General features: G+C 39.8%; 1 protein-coding gene across 2 annotated transcripts in view; it reads left to right on the top strand.

Moving 5' to 3' along the window:
- Positions 1-22,658, top strand: part of BEND7 (BEN domain containing 7) — an 87,753-nt gene that overhangs the window by 42,256 nt on the left and 22,839 nt on the right. For both annotated transcript variants that reach the window (XM_054593695.1, XM_054593689.1), the window contains exon 6: positions 4,088-4,313. In XM_054593695.1, the coding sequence (XP_054449670.1) occupies positions 4,088-4,313 (226 nt within the window). The remainder of the gene's footprint in view (positions 1-4,087; positions 4,314-22,658) is intronic.

The raw sequence follows: 22,658 nt of genomic DNA, 5'->3' as shown, positions 1-22,658 counted from the left end.
AGTACCTAATGGGGATTGGTTCTAGGACCCGCTGTGGATACCCAAACCTACAGATGCTCAGGTCTGCTATGTAAAGTGGCACAGAACAGCACATACGTTCAGCCCTTCACATCCCCGGACCTCCAACCATAGCAGTAGGGGTAATTATGAAAAAAAATCCACAAGTTGACCCATGCAGTTTCAAACTTGGAATATTCAAGGGTAAACTTACTTCTAAGCAAAGCTGTGGGAGACCACAACTGAAATGGAAAGAGAGACAAGATGATTAGTATCCACAAGCCTGGGTCCAGGAACACTTTTTAAGAGTCCTTAAGAGTTTTTGCCTCCAGAACTTCGCTCGGTGTAAGACGTAATGCCACAGGATAAGGAAAGTCAGTATTTGATACATCATTGTGCTAAGTGGCTGAGGTCCCTAAAATAGACAAGACATACATGAAAATCCCAATTCATAGTGGAATTCAGACTCTTGGCTCTTACAATGATCACTCTAAGTGTCATAAGTTCTGCACCTACTTTGAATGTCATCATTCAAAAACCTCAAGTATTTGATAGAATTTATTGAATATATTATTACTTCATTATTCAGTAGAATCTGTAAACTAGTATGCTAGCTCTCTGTCTTCATGTGAGTATCAAATAGTGATTCTGTCTAAGGAAATCTGGTTTTTAAGAGGATATTCCATTGGAATGGTGGTTTCTATCATAGCCATGATTAGTAAGCAGAGAGATCTCATTTAAACTAGAGACAGTAAATGAAAAAGAGATTCAAAGACACAATTAAAGAGTTTTATCCTGTTTTTAAATATATGTACAAAGATGTGGATCATTACATGGTAGTTATGTTTATAAAATGGAAGGAATAAGAAGGTTCCAAGTGAAAATTTGAGATTAATTAACCTGTTATCTTCAAGTCTCAGAAAGTAAAGCTATCCTTTTTTTCCTTTTTTTAAAAAATTGGTTTGCTTTCTGGCACCTTGTAGATAGAGTGTTAGCACCTATTCGCCACAGGCTAAGAAATCTGCATGAAAGGAAGCACATGAAGAGCAAGATTTGTCACCTCTGCTCTTGCCGCTACTGGCGGCCGCCTCAACTAATAAAACTGACTCCTTTGTAAGGGGCTCATAACTGGGCGAGTTAGTGTTCCTTGATCTGGAAAGAATGCTTGAAAATCATATTTTTTTGGCAATAGAAAGTGGAACAGGAAGCATTAACAACTTCTGTTTTGGGACAGTGTCCCAGAAATCAGTGCTAAGTCATCCACATTTAGGGAGTCTCTTGGCTCCACAGAAACTTCTAGATGTTTAGTTTTGGGACTCACAGCAGAAGCCAGAAACAGCAACTGCGTCTCTGCTTCCTAAGTCCTCCCTCCAGGGCCCTGATGAAATGCTGTCCCGTTCCCTTCTGCATCCCTTCACCCCTCCCCAGCCAAATGGTGCTTCGTGCCCGGTACCTCTCTTGTATGTAGCATTGATCACTTTCTACGTTTTGTATGTCAGGTATTTATATATATGTCTCATGTACTGAGCCCGACTTTGAACTCCGTACACACAGAGTGTGCTCAGTAAATGTGCATTGATTCAGGCCGCTCGTGTTCCCTGGGTGCTCTGCTCTCTGAGGCAGCACAGGTGCTGTGATGAGATGACCGGGATGCTGAACCACGGCGCTCAGACTGTGAAACCCACTGCTTCATTTATACCGGGATAAAAAATTGCTAAATCAATACTAGTCATGTTGAATGAATTGCTGCATAGCGTCTTGTGTATTCTGACAAATATCTGTTGGGCACTAACTGGCAGTTTGCAGTCTGAATACAGAAGAGTGCACATTCTGATGAGAAACACAAACTCCCAACCAGATGAATGCAGTGTGGCAAGGACTGTAAATGCAGCTCATAGAAAATACTGTAAGTGCGTGAAGACGGCAGTGGCTAGTTCTGCCTGGGGGCTAGTTCAGGCCAGAGGACCAAGTCCTACAAGGTGAGTCCCAAGAGAGGTTCTGGGACTCTCAGGAGTCAAGAGGCTGAGTGTTCAGGGCCTGTGTGATGACTCTAGAGGTGTGTGAGAAAGACGAGTCAGTATCTTTCCCTTCCCTCTCTTGCAAATTTAAGAGCTTCTGTTTAAGGAAGCTCTTAAATAGCTGTGAGTAGCAGTTTCTACAAAGTAGACAGGGATTCTTTTTTCTCTGACTTTCAAATGATTTAGAAGCACTTGGCAAAAATCTGCGATCAGTTCATTTAGAATAAAACATTTAAATTCAGGCATAGAATGTGCAAAATAAAATTCTGGTTATGAATGAAATGTCATGAGATTCTCTCGTCATGATGATAAAATTCTCTCAATCCTAATATTTCTATGTTGAATCATTCAACAGATATACACTGAGTGCCTGGGGGAGGGTGCCAGCTTTTGCTCTGGGAGTTGGGGTCCAGCCCCCAGCTCCCATCAGCCTCCTCTCCTGACCTTTACCAGAAGCAAGATGCAAACGTCGGGAAACAGTCTGACAACGCTGTTTTCATAGTGATATTTACCAAGCATTCAGAGACCAAAAGTGGAATGGCAGAGTGAAGCAGAGAAAATGAGATGTCTTTCTGGACAATCCAGGGGGGAATTCCATTTGGGAGGGGCAGGGCCCAAACTCCTTCCCACATTGTCTGAATAATTTAAGCCCTTCTCTGAGCCCTCTTTACTCTGACCATAAAGTGCTAGGCATTTTGAAAAGCAATAGGACAAAAATAATAATTTCTATTTTCTTCTCCAGGAGAAAAAACTAATCCTGAATCCTCACATTTCTAATATGATTTAGAAAAATCTAAAGTAGTGCCAGGTTTGCAAAGTGAGAAATATGATAACTGAGAATAAGCTTTTATAATACATCTCACTTAAGTGAGGTTTCCTTCTGAACTTCGTTTAATGAAAGCTTGCCAGTGACATTTCTTCATATTAAAGTTACCGTTTTAAGTCATGTTGTGACCAACAGTGAATGACTTGATAGTTTAGATTATGACTAATGAATTTTTACCTATTGGACAAGAGTTTATTGAGTGCCTGCTACGTGCCAGGCCCTAGAGATACCAAGTTGGAGTTCCAGGGCCTCAATCTAATAAATGATTCTAATACAATATAATAAATACACTCATATAAGCATGTCTGATAATTAGCAGTGACAAAGAGCGCACCACTGCCTCTGTGGAAAGGAAGGAGTTAAGACAGGCTTTGAAAAGGCAATGATGTGAGATAGGTGGAAAGATTAAGAGTCGAGTTATAAACATCCATGGCGTGATGACAGAGAATATCATTATTAGTGTTTGAGCATATACGGTCGAGTCCAAGTTGAAACGCACCTTATAGGTCTTCTGATCCAGTGTCCCAGCCACAAAGTCCCTGACGGGGAAGCTCTGTGACTGGTGCATTGGTTTTCTGGAGTGTAGCTTCAGATTCCCACCCAAAGTAGGGGTTGGCATGGGTTTAAACTGCCTGGGGCACCTGTCCATCATTTATATTATTTGTTTCATACATTAGTTTACATAGGTTTTCATTGGAGAAAAATAATACAGTTCTGCAGCTAAAAACCAGTGGTCCAGTACAAAGTGCATGGGACCTGTGGGAGAGCCCCATATCTGCGTCCTTAGGCAAATGAAATTAAATTGTTTAATGTAGGGGAAAGTGATCTGTCAACTGTAACACACTGAGTACATTTAAATTATTTTTAAGTCATTTGGGCCTAAATTCCTTCATTTAAAAAATTAGGGTGTTTTACCCAGAAGTCTCAGTTCCCCTGTAGCTCCAGGATTATATGATTTTGTGATTATCCCACTTTCCCTTGACTATTTCTAATGACAGGAATGCTTTTACAGTGTACTCCTTTCCATTGCTTTTGACAAGACCTAACATTGAAACTGGAGCATTTGTTTTGTGAATTATAACTAGTAATTGGTTTTGTAAGTTGCAGATACACACAAAACTGAGACTGTATGGTTTGCAGGCTGTGGACATTGCAATAGCTAGTAATGCTTTTTTTGTTGCACATATGCCCAAATTCAAATGCTTCAAATCTTGCTTTTAATAAAATATTTATGTTCTTTTGGTAGCCAGAAGTGCAACTTGCTGAAGGCTTTGATGTGTTTATGCCTAAATCTCAGCTGGATTCTATATTGTCAAACTACACTCGCTCAGGAAGCCTTCTGTTTAGAAAACTGGTGTGTGCATTTTTTGATGACAAGACTTTGGCTAACTCCTTACCCAATGGGAAGAGGAAAAGAGGACTGAATGACAACCGGAAAGGACTAGACCAAAATATTGTGGGTGCAATAAAAGGTTGGTCTGCATCATTTCATTTTATGGGTTCTTTGTTGAGCTTTCCTTCATTCCATAAAGATGCAGCTGAAATTATCGTAGACTAAGTAGAGGCTCATTTAATGAGCCATTGGCAGTTTACCCACTGGCATGGCTTTTATGTGTGAGCTCTGTAACTCACCACCCCAATTACCGCTAGAATTTGATAAATCAAGGTGATGTTCATTTATTAAAATCATAATTTAAGAGCTAATTTGATCTGTGTAGATCCTAAAAGAAGCTGTTGCATAATTGATTTTTAAAATGAAGGTATTTTTCCTCTCAATAATTTCTATCTGAGAACTTCATCAAATATGATTTCAACTTAGACTTTTCATTGTAAATAAGAATAAAGCTGTGATGCTTTTTTGAAAATAAAGAAAAACAGTTCTCTCCAAAGGTCAGAAGTTGCTTTTAGAAGGTCGCTGCTTCTAAAAGTAAGTGAACCCACTGTGAAACGAACCCTGTGCATCTCTACACACTCCTGGTCTCCTCTGCTCTCCTGGTGTTGTGACATGGAGTCATGCCAGTTACATGCAGAAAAGACCACGGGTCTCTTCCTTCCCACCTGTGAAATATGTCTGAGTTCTACTGCATTACAGTAGCCCTGCAGGTGCATGTATAAGTAGATACTCATTTACATCCAGCTCCACATCCTAGACCTATTTCTTAATTTTAAAATGTTCTCACTTAGGTCTCTGGTAAATGTTGTTATAGGTAATAGGAATATGTAAGTGTTATTTTTAAAAGACTGTAAATGAATTCTAAAATGCAAACACAACTGCCATGAAAATGAAATTGTGGGTCATGCCTTAATACTGGAATCCCTGCCTCAGTTCCTGCATTTTTGCCTTGTGGACCAGGACTGGATGCAGAGACCTTCTATCACTGCCCCTGTGCCCCATTGTTCTGTAGAATGAGTAAATTAATTTAACAGCACTTAAAGGATACTTGGAAACCCACAATTAACTTTACAAAATAATACAATTTTTAAATGGAGTCAGCAAGTTCCAGACACCCTTTGTTCATGGCCAGGTGGACAGAAGTATTCATTAGCAGAAAAATTTTCATTTTCCAACAGAATATTTTTCACTTAAAAGTGACAGTTGAGTTGTGCTAAGTAAGAAAAGCTACAGAGATATCACAATCGGTATCATTTCTGAAAAGAATGATTCAGCCTGAAGTGACACTAAAAACAAGATTACAGAATTTGAAAAATGGTCAATGATGTAACTAGGACTTGCTGAAGTGAAGAAGGTCCCATTTAGATTTAGTACGGCTGGGGGCTTCTGGAACATGAAGGTCAAGGATGATGAGGCTTTTCATTGCTGAAGCTTTTAAACACTCTGAAAGGTAGTCAGGATTAGTTTTGACTTTCTTTTTTTCTGGACAGTATATTAAGATTATGAAAGTGTTCAGAAATTGGGGAACCATAAATGACCATGTTCCAATTTAATAATAATAGAAAAGTTACCCCGATAATAGGTGGTAATGAAATATAGCATTATAAGTAGACTAATATGGGTTTACTCCATTGTTTTTGATCTAGACTGGATCATAGAATAGTCTGAAAAAGTGTATTACAAACAGAAATAGAGAAGATGCCTTAATATTCTTCACAGCCCTATTCATTAGCTAGAAATAAGTATGGCAATGAAGCTTCTGCTCCCAATACATAGTAACACAGATTATTCAAATCAAAGAATTTAAAGGTTCTCTATACTTGTTATATTGCTGAATTAAATCTGCATTAAAATTATTTTAGAACAAAATAACTATGAAACAAGACATATCTACCCATAAGCCACCAACAACCTAAGTCAACAAATAATGTATATTCACTTGTTTCCTTGCAGTTTTTATTCATAGACATATTTTTTTATTTTTTTTTCTGATTACAAAAATAATACATGCTTTGTAAAAATTCCAAGTCATAAAAAAGTATAGAAAGCTGAAAAGCCTCCTTAATCTTACTCTGCAGAGGTTACTGTGTACTTTCCTACAATCTTTATTTAAAGTATGAATGTGGTATCAGGTTTATCTTTCTTATAAGAACTTTCTCTTTGTACTGGTCAGCAAGCATTTTTACCTGATTTTTTCTGATAATTTCTTGTAAGCACCTTGAGGACAAGCTTTGTCTTAAATATTTTTTAATATTTGTTGCATTTCACTGAAAGTTTTATACAGAGTAGGGTTTCCGTAAATATATGTTGGGTGATTGAATATACGTAGATTTTTATTTTTCATCTTGACTTTGGCCTTAATTTTTTGACCTATTGGGCAACACTCAATATGCATCCTCATGTCTTCACACACTGATTCATAATAACCAACATCAAAACATTATTATAGATTTCTACCAGTTAATTAAATGCCATGAAAGAAAAAAAAAAAGAGAGAAACCATAATTGATTACACTTCTCTTAATTCCCTAAAACTTTTTTCTCTGTATATCATACTTTAAAAGTTTATTAACCCACATATTGCAATATTAAGTGATTTTTGGAAGTAGCTATTAAGTGAAGGTCTTTTAGAATAACTATATTCAGTTTTTCTTGTGATTGGTAAAGGTAAAAAGAAAAATTTACTTCCCTAACCCAGGTCTTTTGAATCTGAGCAAATTGGGAAAGTAATAAAGCAGTTTCTTTCTACCTAAAAGTGGCAAGGCTACTTGTTACTACTGCTGTCTACCACATACTTTCAAAAGATTTCACAAATATTAAACATTCAGTCTTTTTTTCTCGGTACTTTGAGATAGTGCACCAATGCTGTATTAATGTGAAAGTGCTACAACCTAGGAATATATGAAGCCTGGTAGATTTTATAAAATGTAAGAAGTGAAAATAACAGTGGAGGCTGGATTTTGTTTCAAAGTGATTGCAGTAGGTTGGCTGAGACAACAATGGGGAAAGTGGTAAAGGAAAACCTATAAAATGCTTATAAATAGGAACAAAAAATGGACTGAAAAATAGTTTATTAGGCAATAAATACAGAGCTCTCTGTAGTGATAATTAATATTCCCCATGATAGTACGTTGAAAATAAAATATAATCCTCTTTGTAGAGATCATATTTTTCAGAGTCTCATCTGTTTAATGGTGGCTAACAGTTATTGGTGATTCATTAAAAATTCATTTATAGGTAGGGCCCAAGGATCCTTAATTAGAAACATACCTGAACATTTTGAGTTCAACTGGGAAGAAGCAACATATGCTCTTATTAACAGGAGAATGAGGTCTTAGTGCTGAAGATAGTTTAGCATCTTGTGTTTGATTTGGAATTGACTTTACAGTCCTAATGCACTGGAGGTTACCACCCAGTTATGCTCTACTCACTTCATGCTGTACCTGCTGACAACCATCTGATTCTTGATATCATATCCCAGGAGACCATGAGTTTGACTGCGCAAGAGCCATCTAAGTAGTGATGGAATCATTGGCTCTCTGCATGCTTGTCAGAAAATATAGACATGGCAAAGCCACATTTAGAACTTGGGTTACGATTCTTAATTCAGCTTCATAGATGTTAGCTGAGAAAGTTTTATTATTGTCAAACAACACAAGATTCTTGAACCCTTTTACATTCAAAGGAAATTATATGTGCTTGTCAAGTGAAAGAACTGGTCAGCTGCTCTTAATTTTACTCTAGGCCACACAGGCTTTCAGGACACGTTGCCGCTCTCCTGGGGAGCAGCCCGTCTGGTGGTCTGCCAAGATAGACATCAGGGGTCAGAACAGCCCTGGGAGGCAACACTTCTTCGCTGGTGGTACTCCAAAAACTGAACTGTGCTTCTTACAAGATTAGAAAGCCCTGACTACATTTGAAACCTCCTTCCATAGGCTCTGCTGAACAGACCACCAAAACCTCTCCTTTCATCAACTCTCAAGACTTGCGGGGTCCATGTTTGTCATTTTAGAATGCCTTTTCTATTTACTGCCTATCATTGTTTATTTCCTTGGATTTAATCAAGAAAAGTAAATAGTTGTTTCCTATCTTATCTCACAGAGACTTTGATGAATTTGGTTGGGGTGTAATTTACATATGATTTGTTATTTCTTGATAGTTAACTTCTGGGTTTTTTCAGAAGTCTGTGAGAAATGAAGCATCAGCTTGCATTTGAATATGCTTACAATGTTAATTTCATTTTCACTTACAGGAGAGGAAATTAAGGCTGTGAGAAATTAAACTTTCTTAAATTAACTTAAACAGCTAGTAAGTGGTAGAGCCAACATTTAACCCCAGACCGCTCTGATAGCAAAACCACTCTCTAGCATGCTTTATTCCTTTTATGAGGAATATTTAAAAAGAGAGGCAGGTATCCCAAGTTTAAATTTCTGTTTTAAAATTCAGCATTTTGGATTCTTTATAAATTCCACTAGAGGGCTATCATACTAATTACTTAAACAACCAGCCAGTTGTGTGTGCAGGGCACATTCAAAGTGAATATGGGGGTAAAGTACAGCTATGCTTTATTTTATTTACTAGCTTCAAGGGCGGATCTTCCCTTGAAGACAATGAGACTCGATCCCATCATGCTAGAAAGGAAAACAGAAGTGTGACCCCTTCCGTGGGAAGGAGATGCTTCTGAGACTCTTCCAGGACATAGAACCACAGAGGAAGAGCTTGGAAGTCACACCGCATGTCTTTCAAAGGATGTAGATTCTCATTTAATTGTTTGGCAGTTGGAACCCACTGATGAATGCTTTAATTCAAAAATCCTTTTGGAAGATGAATAATCATTGTCAACTTATCTGTTCATGTTTTTACATATCAGATCAGCTTAAAACAGGATAGAACTGCTTAATATGTAAAACAAAATAACATGTAACCACTGTATCGATATCAGAGACATAGCTTGTCTCTCAGCTCTCTTTGTAACTATAATTTAATGGTTTTTATTTTTATCTTCCCATTTTTTTATGGTGGCCCAGTGACAGAGAGGCAATGTTGAATCTTGGCCATTCTATATAGAAGAGCACTATGCATTCATCCTTTTCCACAGTGCCTCTTATATTCTCGCGTGCATCAGAATTACCTGAGGTATTGGTTCAAAATTCAGATTTTTGGGGCACATCCTCAGAGAGTGATTTCGTAGTTGCAGGGTAGTCCCACAGGTCTGGCTTTTGAACAGGTAACTGCAGGTGACTGACACGGGTTGTGTTCAGACCACCCTTAAGAAGTAGTGCCACCCCAGCTCCTGAGGCTGACAGCCCGTTCTAACGAGTCATGACCTGCATGGGCAGCGTGCGGCAGCCCCCCTGCGCAGCTGTCCCTTACGCTGTTCCTTAAGGGCACCCTATTTTCTGAAGGCTGCCCTACCCCTCTCCTGGAACACATAGGAAGATAGCATGTGTCCACAGCCCACGTCCTTTGAACTGCTGGGGCTTGAAACAATCTCTGCCATGTCACACAAGGGTCCTCCTAGTGTCTGACGTGCCTGCAGGGCCTGACCAGGCCCTGACTGGATAACTGCCTAGTTCACTAGGGTGGAAGGAAGGCGCTCCAGACATCACTGCAACTCGAATAAGTTGGAGTTGGATCCAACTCCATGGATCACCAAACAAATGCCACGTGGTCTTCCTTATGGCCTTATCCTTATTGCCTTATCCTTATTGCCTTGAAAAAAATGTAGTCTCCATTCTAGCCCAGCTCTTGGCCAGTCTCTCTGATTGCGTATTTGAAACCCTTGATCGGCCAACTTTCTTCACCAAACAGTGTGGTACAGAAGACATGGTCTTTGCTGCACTTCCGATACTGGATGAGTCATGAGAATACCAAAGCATTCGCAGTATTTTCATTGACGTTGCAAACTTACAAATCATCAGCAGACCTGAAATTTCTGTTCACAACACTAATGTTCATGATCCACCTGATGTGAGTCAGGAATGGTAACATAAAGATAAGTAAGACATGGCCCTTGACCTTAAGGATGTACATTCTATAGACATGTGAACAGTGAGACATGATACAGAAGCATATTCCCAGGCATAAAAAAATAAATGTCAGGTGCCCATCACCGAATGGAGGGGGAAAGCACAGATGTAAATCTCTCCAACAGAAGACCTGAAGGAATAGGAGACATCTGAACCAGACCTTGAAGGATGAGCAGTGTATCAAATACAAAGAAAATGGAAAAGAGCCAAAACACAGAATAATTTTAATGAAGCTTAAATTATAAAGCCTTGAATGAACGTCTTTTGCCTCCAGAATTGTTTCAAGTCTATTCTAAGTGATGGAGCTTGAGTCCTAAGCAACCTGTTTACCTGTGGGTGTTTAACTTCGTGGATCTAAGTACCAATGAAACGGGCTCAAATGAAACGGGACAGTTTACACCCAGGAATTTTCAACCAGATCTATGCTGCTTCATATTGCTACTGAGAACTCTTAGGCCTCATCCCAGACCTGACGAATCAGAACCCTTGGGCTCAGACCCACGGCCAGTTGACAGGCTGTTCCTGTTTTGTCAGTGGCTTTTCCTGAGCTCAAAAAAAGGAATCTTATCTTCCTCAAAACTATAGATCTGTCTTCTTGGTACAGAACGAGCAAGTGGAAATGTGGAGAAATTTGATAAGAAAAGAGGTTGTGGCTTTTCGTGATCTCTCTTTAGCCTACCATATCATGGACAGGAACCAGTTGTGGATTAACTTGCTAGGATTCAGCGAACTCCCAGGTTCTGAATTCTTACAAAACCTACATTTTAACATCACATTAGGGCTGACAAAAACAGCTTCCTGTCAAAAAAGAGAGTTTCTGTAGCACAGATAGAGGCACTACAGCACGACTGTGCATTGCACAACATTTCAGGCACCCTTCCTATTGTTGACGTTGTTGGTTTGTGTATTAATTACGACAGCTCTCTGGCAGATGGCAGTCAAGTGCCCTGAGGAGGGGGCACCGGGCGACTTGCACAGTGGCGCCGTGTGGACTAGCCATGGCCCTGGCCATAGAAAGCAGTGTTTCCTCACAGCCCGTCTCCATTCCCTTTAAATCCCTGAATTGTTTGGCTGATCTAAGAGTCTCACCAGCCTCTTAAGGTAATGCCACGCCTCTCCTATTTTCTTTTCCATTGCAGGGAAGCAGAATTTTATAGTACATCCAGAATTGGCCAAATTACATTCCTTGTAGCTTTTCTCCTATAATCTGGTAACTGTTTCAATTCCATGAACAGTTACTATTTCACACAAGGTATGCATGAAAAATCTGAGAGACTCAAGAACTGAACTTTGCTTGTATTTGTGCTCTAAAGGTGCATATGCAAATGATCAGGGAATGTTTATAGTCATGGTAGTACTTATGGGCTAATGGTCAGCCCACAAAAAAGTAAGAGTATATGTCAGCTTCCATTAAGAAAACCTCTTAAAAATCCATAGGGCTTTGTTTAATACTGAAGTAACAGATGCATGGATTTTGACTGCCTTTAAGATGTCTTTGTATGAGAGCAAGCATGGCTGCATCTATCCTTTTAGAAGCACCTAGAAGAGAGAGGTGCTGCATCTTGGAATTAGTCAAGTCTTTCCACTGACTGATCCCTACAGTCACATCTTCTGTTGCATTGATTGTGTTCCCAGGCCCTTTCTTACATCTGGCTCTTGGCTAGATTTTCACACCTCTCCATGGCCAGCTCCTGGTATTACTCCGAACCTTAGCATCTCCCGTCTGCCCTGCCCTTTGATACAGAGTAAATTCAATATTGGTTATTTTAAGTAGATCCTTCCCCACACATCTTTATCAGCATATGCACTATTTTAAATCAAATCGTTGGGTGCAACGAAGTGGAGACAAGTCTTACTTGGAAATGTGGACAGAAGTCAGGAGCAAATGAGACAGTTGATGGTCAGGACTAAGAAATGTCGAACATTCTAACTAACTGCAGGGCTTGGGGCCTGTTCTGGCCTTTTTCTAAAGAATCAAGTGTGGTCCTTCTTATCCACATGGTGCATCACTTGAAAGGTGGCAGCAGCTTCTAAAACTAACACAGCCGTGCAGCCACGTTATTTTTTAGAAAGACAGCAACATTCTCCTACCTCACAAGTTTGAAAGCTCAGGATTAGCACCAATGCCTTTTTATCCTTTCCCACTAATCCCGCTTAATTACCCGACCAGGCAATTCTCTGTGTCCTTCCGCGCTCATTCATTCCTCTGCAGCTTCTCTCACACCATCCTAGTCCAGCTGTGTATCACCTTGTCCTTGAAGTTCTGCAAAGCACTCTTTCTTTTTCTTTTCTTTTTTTTTTTTTTTTGAGATATAAGTGACATATAACATTATATTAGTTTCAGGTGTACAACATGATTTGTATGTCTTGCAAAATGATCGCCACAGTTAACATCCATCACCATAAAAAACTGTAAATATCCTCCCTGCCCCTCAATTTCCCCTTCCAGTTCTTACTGTATACCAAGAGCCAAAGAACATTCGTAAAACAAAATTTTGTGACATTTTCCTACTTCACTCCTCTTCTTCCATTAGATCAAGTCCAAACTGTGGACTTTTCCAGATTTTCCATTACTTGATTTCTCTCTTTGCAACTGTATTTCCCAGTGCTCCTACCAGGTGAACCAGCCCGGTGTTAACACTACTCCTCAAGCATCACATACTCATTTTGAACTTGGAGTTATGCTGTGTTCCCCAGGGCTACAGTGCTCATCGCTCTTTGTAGACAAATCCAACTCATACTTCATGGTCCAGCCCAAGTCTCTTCACCTCTACTGTGACGCTTTCTCTAGGTGCCCTAGCCTGAATCGATTTCCCCCTTCTCCAAATTCCTGTAACACAATACCTTTATATAGTGCAGTAATAAATCTTGATTAACGTTTTGCTTTGCTATTCATGGTTTATGTCAAGGATGACTGTATCATTTGTTTCCCAAACTAGAACACTTTTGAGAGTGAAAGTGATGCTGTTAATCATTTCACTTGGAAAACATGCATTTCAAACTGTCCTGGGCAAATCAAGATATAGAGTTGTCTGAGCTGTGTTTGGGCATCTTGTCCTCCATCAAAACTGTAAGCTCCTATGGGGCAAAGTCCCTGTTCTATATTTGATTTGCATATTCCTTGGCACATGAAACAGTGCCACTCACAGAACAAATGATGAATAAATACAGGAAGAAAGAAAAGAGGGATGAGGGAATCAGGCAGTGAATTTATCTTTACTGAAAAAAGATGGTTTCTTAAAAATCAAAACTCAACTCCACTACATGGACATACGAAGATCATAAATAACAAGATAGCCATGCAGCTTCTCCATGACAAGTTGAGAGAGGGCAGCTAAAATTCAGGAAGGCAGAATAAAAGTTTAGAGATTTGAAGAGACGATAGCAACAGACAAGTGGTGCACAGCATTCAAGGATGGTACAGATCTTGACAATTAAAAATATCCAGACGATCCCACATATTGTATTCAGTGGGGACTCTGAAAGCTTTGGTTATTAATTATTAAAGATTAACCTACACAATATGCAATATAGAAGGTATAGTTTATCATTCATTTAATCATACCAGAGAGTAATCTTCAAACAGTTAAAGTATGATAATTGCATTGTGGAATTTTGATTTAAATAAAACCAGTAATAAAATCCATAAGCATGCTCAAGACTTGATACATCAGTTCTCACCCATCCATGTTTTTTTAAACATTCATCAAAGAGGGAGTATTAAAAAAATGTTTGAGAACTTTTTTATAGTAAGCCTCAAAATGTGAGCCCCATTTTTTCCGAGAGCTGATCTCAGAAGGGAGTTGCCACTATTAAAAAAGAACAGACAATAAAATCCTACCCCCAAGGCATCAGCCTTGTGCTAACACCCAGCATGTTCACCCTGATGGTGGCCAGGCTGCGGCCAGCAGATTGACCTGATGACCTGGTCCTCATAGACGAGACCCCCATCCCTACCCCTATTCTCCCAGCTCATCATTCTTATCCCACCTTGCCCAGCCCTGAGTTGGGGTTGTCGTGAGGAGTAGGACGGTACCTGAACTTCCCGAACGTGCCATAACTGATTTTGGACGTTACTTCCAGACTTCCAGCTAGTGGGTGACCTCCGCACCTCACAGAATGACTTTGAAAGTTTATATACCCAGAAACTCTTACCTTTAAAAACAGAAAAACTCAGTACCTTCTCATTCCTTTCTATAAAGATTAGATAAAACATAGACCTGTTCTGTGAAACAACGCTTGGACAAAGAGGAACATTAATGTGCACATGGTTTTAGGTCACTTGCCTATTTGAGTTGATTCCCAATCTTTTAAATTTTCTTTCACTTGAACCTCAGTTACTGATCTCTAAAATAAATGAGTTGTACTATTTCCAAGATGCCATCCACATAGAATTTCTATAAATCTATGATTTTTATACATGCTGCTTTGCCAAAAGGGGGGTAAATAGTAAAGGCATCATTATATCAATGCTTGTTGTTGCCCAGATCTTAATATTTAGTAGATATAATTTATTCCTTTGAAATATACCAGTTAGACAAACGCATGTTGTAACTCATCTAGCCAAAGGAGAGTGTCCATCATTTTCCTAATAGCTGTATTATAAATAAGCTCTGCTCTGGGCCTTCTGAAATTGAAGCAAGTTAAAATTAACTTTATTTAATTTGAGAAATCACTAAAGGCACTTTATTTTAGACAGAGATGCCACTGTAGCCAAAAAAAACAACAACAACAAAACCAAGGATGACAAAGGATGTTGTTCCTTCCCTCCAGGCAACTCTGGCCTCACATATTTGAGAATTGCTGTGATTAAACAAGATTGTTCAAACCTCAAAGTCCCAGCCAGTTTGGGGACACTGAAAGGAGGATTGTGGGACGTGGATTTACTCCTGACTCTGCCATTTAAGATCTTGAAACATTACCTTCTCTTGGAAAAAAATAAAAGCAAAAACAGGTGTCTTGGCTAAGTTTTAAATTCTCTTCCAGATCAAAAATTCTGCAGTTCAGTAATTTTTGTCCAGATTCTCAAAAGTAAACCTATAGAATGAAATAAATATGACTGGGGATCAGTTTTATGGATCTTCAGGGCCCTCCTCAGTACAACCATCACTGGAAGTGACAGCCCCATGCAGGGATCGGCACTTGCATTTGATGGTCATCGCAGTCAGCTTTTACTCTGCTCAGCCAACTGGCTGCCCTGCAGTCTTCTGGTAGTACGATATTCTCATTTCATCAGTAATACATCATTGTGTGTATGACTGCATTTCCTTATCCTTAAAGATTTTGTTTTAGGTGCATTAGTTGATGAACTTTGCTAAATTTTATTGTTAAATCAAACTTGAAATGAACTTCAGGGCTCAGTATATTCCAAGACATGTGGCTATTGACTGAAGAAATTCTTCTGTTTTTAAGTCAAGTCACAGAGCAGAGAAAAAGAGTACCTCAGGTTTATTCTTTCACGAACCGTACATCTCTGCAGCCTGTTATGCACAAGCCATGAGCAAGAGCACCGTGATTTCAGCCCTTGTTGAACTGATGGTCCAGAGGTGTCCAACCTGCTGTGCGCAGGCTGCAGTGTCCCAGGATGGCTATGAATGCAGCCCAACATAAAACCATAAATTTACTTAAAACATTATGAGATTTGTTTTTTGTGATTACGTATCACAATGTATTTAATATGTGGCTCAGGAAAACTTTTCTTCTTCCAGTGTGGCCCAGGGTCGCCAAAAGGTTGGACACCCCTGGCTGATGGTCAGTAGATGTTATTATTTTAAAAACACTGGTTAACAAACTGAGGGAGGTCCTGCCTCACTCAGAAGGTCACGTTTCAGATGAGACCTGAGGGATGATGGCCTCATGTCTTCACCCTGTTAATCCCGGCTCTCTTTTAAAGATAGCTCTCCGGTGCTTATTCCAGCAGAGAGTGTACATGAGGCATATACTTGACATCTGGTCAGTATTGACATTTTCAGAGCATCATCCTAGGAGAAACTTTCTGATTTGTTCAGACACTGATTGAAGAAGGACGCTGGTCCCCATTAGCAGTGGTCTTAAGGTCAGAAGTGGAAATTATATTCCTCTTGTTTTTGAGTGTGTTGAAGTCATTTTTCAAAATACATTTTCTTTCCACCTTACCACTGGGATTTAAAACAGATGTTTCATTTACTTCATACCCACCTTCCCTTGTTTTGTTTTGTAAAACTCAAAATGTTCCCGCTCTGTCCATTCCCTTTCTTTTTCTCTTTCTCCTTCCTGCTCCAGGGTGACCTGAAGTCGGTGTGAATCTTTCTCATTTGTATTTTTCTATTTCACTAAATATAAATCACATTTACTGTTATTTTGTGAATTTACAAATCTACATGCACAGCCTCATACTATACTTTTGCAACTTTGTGTCCTTTTAATCAAGGTTTTTTCCTATAAAGCAAGCAACTTCTTCCTCCAGTCTTCCATGAAGAGGCAGTCAGGTTGCTTATCCTTTTCACAGGTACCTGTGGCAGCCGCGCAGTCATCCTCGTGTTCGCTGGGCTCGTGTGCGACAGCATCTCTAGGGCACACACTAGGGAGTGGAATTGAGCCACAAGATACAAGCATCTTCAGCTTCAATAAGCATTGCCAAATGGCTCTCTAGAGTGACGACTATCATTCATCGTCCACCAGCAATATATAAGAAATCCTGTTTTTCCTCCTTCTTGCCCGCATCTGATGTTAACAAACTTTAATTTTTGCCAGTCTAACTGGTTGCAAATGGCAACTCAGTGGTGGGTTTCCTGATTATTAATGAAGTTGAGAATCGTTTCATATTTATTTCTATTTGGTTAGTTTCCTCTGTGAATTTCCATCCTTTTCCAAGTTTTTCATTAGGTTGTTGTTTTCTTACTGATTTATATAAGTTCTTTTGTCAGTTCTATGAATTACAGATATCTTATTTTTCAATTTGTGGAAACTTTGCATATGATCTCTTTTATCACACCAAAATTTAGATTTAAAAGATTGTTTTAGGCTTTGTGCTTTTTATATGCTTGTTTTAAGAAAGTCTCCATATTCTGATTATGTGAGGTTATGTTCCTAATTTTTTCCAACTATTTTAAAGTTTTGTATTTTATATTCAGATCATTCACCCACCTGGAATTTACTTTTACCTAAACTGTGAAGGAGAGATTTAATTTATATGTCTCTATGGGGGTCACTCATTGTACAACAACATCCCTTTTTTTTTTTTTTTTTAACATGAATTGTAATTTCACTTCTGTCACATATTGAGCTCCCGTTTCACACGTTGACACTTGTTATCGCCCTCTAAGCCAATACTACACAGTTTTCATGAATTTGGCACTAATAATTCTTAATATCTAAGGTCATGTCTTCCTCTCTTCGGCCCCCACTTTTTCTGACAAATAAGAAAATACAAGGATTTGTATTTTCTTTGTCAATACAACTTTTAGTAATTCTTTCAATGAGGGTCTCTGTGGTATATTCTTTCCATTTTTGTACTGGAAATTTCTTTTTTTCACCCTCACTATTGAATGATGTAGAGTTTAGTTGGGTAATTTATTCTAGACTGAGGAATTTTTTCAGAGCAATTTGAAAATATTACACTATCTTCTAGATTTCGTTGCTGTTGTGAATCTGCTATGTCTCTTGTTCTTTTTGTAGATCATCTGTCTTTTCTATCTGGTTGCCTTTAAGATCTTTCTGCCTCTGTCATTCTCCAGTTTATTTAAATTTAGCCATTACTTTATTTTTAGTAATCTGCTTGGCTGTTGTGCTTCTTGGAACCAAGGGTTCATGACTTACCAGTTCTGGTGATTTTTCAGCTATTGTCTCTTCAAATTTTGCCTTTCCTTCATTCTTTCTCTCCCTCTCAAACATCTGTTAGTGTTAACTGGACACTTATATGCTGTTCTTCATGTCTCTTTATTTGTTGTATTTTCCATGTCTTCATCTCTTGGTACCACATTCTGGGTATCAAGATCCAGCTCGCTCTCTTTTCTATTCAGTGATATTAGTTTATTGACTATCCTGTCGTTTGAATTTTTAAATATAAGTTATCATATTTTTAATTTCAATAAGTTATTTTTGAAATCAGCCTCATTGTTTTCGTAATGATTTAAGTCCTTTAATATCTTTCATCATTTTAAACATATGCACTTTGTAGCTCCATTGCCTTAAGTTATTGGTCATTTAATCCTGTGCTTCTTGGGTCAGCTGAGTCTTGCTACAGGGGATTTTTTTCCTTACCGGTTGCACTATTTTCACACATGAGCCCCTCTGTGGTGGGCCTGTGTTTGTTTTGTTCACCATGAGAATCTGTTGGGGCCCAAATTGTAGAAGTAATTCTGCATTTCCTTTTGTTTGTAGGCCAGGGGTATCTACAGCAATGCTTATGCCCATTTATCCAGGTAATATAATTTCGAATTCCAAGCCTATGAGAGGTCCAGGCCAAGTATTAGAATTTTCCAAGAAAACTCTTTTCCCCCCTCCAAAGATTAGACAGAGCTCCTTGCCCTAGTGGATAGAAAGTTCCCTTTGCACTAAGGGGCAGTCCCTCTAGGCTCTCAGCCTCATACAGAGGCTTTGGTTCAAACCCCCGCCCCCTCCCCCGGACAGGGCCAGGGCCTCCTCATTTCCTTTACAGGCGTAGAAACCTGAGCTTCCCAGTTATTGAGACCGCCTCTCTACCCTCTCCTTAGAGCAAATGCACATCTCTGGAACGCTCTCCTCCTTCCCTTACTCTTCATCTAACCTCTACTCTTTCTTGGGTTTCAGTTTGGCCACCACTTTATCCAACAGCTTTTCCAGATACCACCCCCACCAGGAGTGGGCTCAGTGCTCCTCCTCCGGGCATCTCTAACCCACTTGCATAATAGCAACTTCTCTCTGTGCTCCTCTTGACTTCATTTGCCTTCTTCTATTTCACTCAAAGACTTTTGAGGACAAGGGACCATCAGCTCACTGGCACCTAGCATAGTCTTCTGGGTGCTTGGTAAATATTTCTTGAATGAATACTTGTTATTTTTATAATAAAAAAGTAGGGTTCAGGTGCTAGGTGTGAAGCACCCCTGTTTCTGTATGAGATCAGAAAACATCCACTGTCATTGCTTTAATAAGAATCAACACAAACAGGTGAAATAAAGCATATACTGAAATAATTGCACCTCCAAAGATCACTTGTGACTGCGTGTCTCAGCATGTGCCCTGAAGACCTTTGTACACAGAGGCTGGCGACAGGAAAGCACAGGGACTTGTTGGTACCCGTTCAGGACTAGAGGTCAAGGGCATTAGAGTGTGTTGGTCACCGATAGACCATTGTTGGTGGATAAAGAATCAGGCCGTACTCAACCTCTGTAAAATGCTCTTGTTCCCTTAGTAAACATGTGTACCGTGAGGCTGCATGTGGAACAGTAGCAAAGGAGGCTGCTCTCAAGCCTGCCTGTGCTCCCATCGCCTCCTCACCAGCCACTCTCTGCCTCTCTGGCTCTCTACTACTCTCTGCACATCTGCCTCACGCTCCTCTCCTCGCCAGCAGGCCTCCTCCTTTTTGCCTCTGCCCCCTCGCAGTCCTGGTTTGCACAAGGTGCTGGGCCTGCTCACGTGATCGTGCCACAGCTTTGCTCATCCCCTCACTGCTTGCTATTTTGAGGAGGATGCCAGACGGTCCTGCTAATCCTTTTGGGCAGCCTGTGGCTTGGCTTTCCTTAGCTCAATTACCTGTCTTTGCCCCACTCAAGCTGTGGCTTGCAGGTCACTGGTGTGACATGTTCCTGCCCACAGTGGCAGCAGGGGACAGGAAGGACAGTTTCCCATAGGTATCCCCAAGCTTGGCCAGCCCCACACCATTTGCGACCTCTGGTTCTCACCAAGCAACTTTCTATTAAGTTCTTCATTCCAGCCCGTTGATTCCAAAAAGTGGGTATACTGCGCGATGACATCACATGTTTCAGATGCTAGAAAGATAGTCACCCCATTACACATTAATTCATTGTCAGTTTATCAGTCTCTTGTCGGGGTAGTTATTGTGAGCTGGTTTCTAGGCCTGAGCCCCTGGTTGTCTGATAAAACCAGATTTCTGAACCTGCACAGCTGAGAACCAGTCTCTAGATCAGTATCAATTGCACCAAGCTCTGGAGTACCTTAAGGCCTTGTATCGTAACCAGACTTATTCTAGCTCTTTTCCTTTCTCTCCAAGTGCCCTAAGGGCCAGGTTTATGATCATTTTAATAAATGATTAGAGTGGATATCAAGCCTACAGTTTATCATTTTCAGCTCTTTCCATGAAATTAGGGTAGGAAGCACCATGATATCATCAAAGGAAATATTTACTGTTTTAGAACCATATAGAAATTGGAAAATGTATTTGGAAAAATAAATTTTCTAAAAAAAAAAAAAGGAAAAGAAAGTGGACCACAGTCATCATTCTCAAGCCGAAACTACCTATATACCATCCTGCCTAGACCCCTTACCAGGCGGGGAAGGGTGACCTCACAGGACATGGCCGTCTGCTCTCCGCTCCTGCATGCTTCTGTTTGCATGTAGTTGAAAGACCAACGTTCACAACTCTCTTTCACATGCAAGTATTACCTTAGCTATTGACTTGTTTATATTTAAAATTCAACCACTTTTCTTTTACCAAATCAGTGTGTGCTCATTTACAACTCAAGGTTAAAAATTCATTTATATGGAAGATAACCCCTACTCGCTGTGCCATCTTGCCCAGTTATATACCCTGCTCATACTTTGATTTTGTCATCTGTCACATGGGATCACAATACCTCCTTCATCAGATTACTGCAAAGCTTAAATGAGATAGATATAAAGTGCTTGGCTCATGGTAAGTTTCAAATAACAGCTTTGAAAGACTAAAAGGAAAGAGGGAGATGTAGGAGGGGTGCTGGCTTTCCGCGCCCTCAGGTGTGAGGAGATGGAATCATTGAAGCGGCCTGCAGGAACCTGGCCTCCACCTGTGGGCCGGTCCCAGGGCTCCCTCTCCTTTGCACACCGCCAGCCTCAAGTCATACTGCAGATGGCTCTTTCCCACCCTCCTCCCTGGCCCCCTCAAGCTCTGGGAGTTTGGCAAATCTAATGAGGACGCAGATTTCAGTTCTGCTTGATAGACCCAACTTTCATTTGTCTGTTTGACCAAAAGTTAGAACTGAGGCATCAGATCAGAAATGGGCACTCACTGCTGGCCAGAGTTTTCGCCACCTTAGAGCATTTCACAGTGAAATCAAAGTTCTGCTATCCACTTCTGCCCCTTCAAGTGTCTGTGTGGTCCAATGACTCCCTTTAAAAATCCATACCACATTCTGCTTTTCCCAGCTTAGAGAGCCAGAAAAATCTAAATGAAGAGTCCTCTTGGAACTACTGTGTGAACACACAGCTCTTTGGGGAACCTGGCCAATCTGCTCCATTCTCAGCATGTTGCATTCAGGCCCGCCACACGCTGCTGTGTTCATTGATGATGATTTTAAATGCCACATTCCTAGGGAAGGAAGGATCTGCTCAGCCACCACTAGCTTATTCATTATTTATATACAATTAAAGGGCATGGCTCAAATGAATGCAAGCATCTAAAAAAAGTGATTATTCATGTACAGATCAAATTGAACATTTGTCACTTCTCCAGTGGCTTAACATACTCTGTGCTTTGGGACTTCAAATTATGTTAAGCAGTGTGGATACTTTTAACTCATTTATTTAGTTTAATTGTTGGCCTTGATCCACTTGTTTAGATTACTAGGACTTGCTTAACATTAGCCCTTGCTTCCCCTTAATATGTAAAATAGAAGAGGAAGAAAATTTCTTTTTAAACCTATTACATTCTAAGGATGAATGCAAATTGTTCTACTATGATTCTTAATGACCCACTATTAACATAGTAGGAAACCAGTGCATTAATGCAATACCTCTTTTCACATCATTACTCCTAATGGAACTGTTACCAGGATAATAGCTTGACCTTTAGCCATAGATTCAGAGAGGAAAAATATATTCTGCTTACGCGATACCTCTATTCACACAGCATATTGAGTGTTTTCAGGTCAATACAATCACAATATTTTGGCCTAAGGTCTCATCTGTGTGTGCAACAGAATAAGATTTCATCTTCAGTAGGTACAGCTAGGTAAAAGTTGTTTTTGAGTGTGGAGGTGGTCCATGAAATAGAAAGTCAGAATAGACCCAGTGGAAATATTTGTTTGTATCGATATTTTTTGAGAAGCTTAATACTGTGCCTTCAGTGGTCTGAGAGGCCCAGGAGACAGAGACTTCCCTGGCTTCTTTTTATTGAAACTAGATAGGTTTTACCTGAAAAAAAATAACCAGAAATTGTTGCCTTTTTAGTGAGTGACAGAATACCTGAGCTTCAGATGGTATTTGAGAGATCTGCTTAGAAG

The sequence above is a fragment of the Pteronotus mesoamericanus genome, unplaced genomic scaffold, assembly GCF_021234165.1.
Source record: "Pteronotus mesoamericanus isolate MK-2021 breed Mesoamerican mustached bat unplaced genomic scaffold, CSHL_Meso_final contig_130, whole genome shotgun sequence".
In the NCBI taxonomy this organism is placed as follows: domain Eukaryota; kingdom Metazoa; phylum Chordata; class Mammalia; order Chiroptera; family Mormoopidae; genus Pteronotus; species Pteronotus mesoamericanus.
Note: the sequence above shows the minus strand (reverse complement) of the source record. Positions and strands in the feature narration are given on the sequence as shown.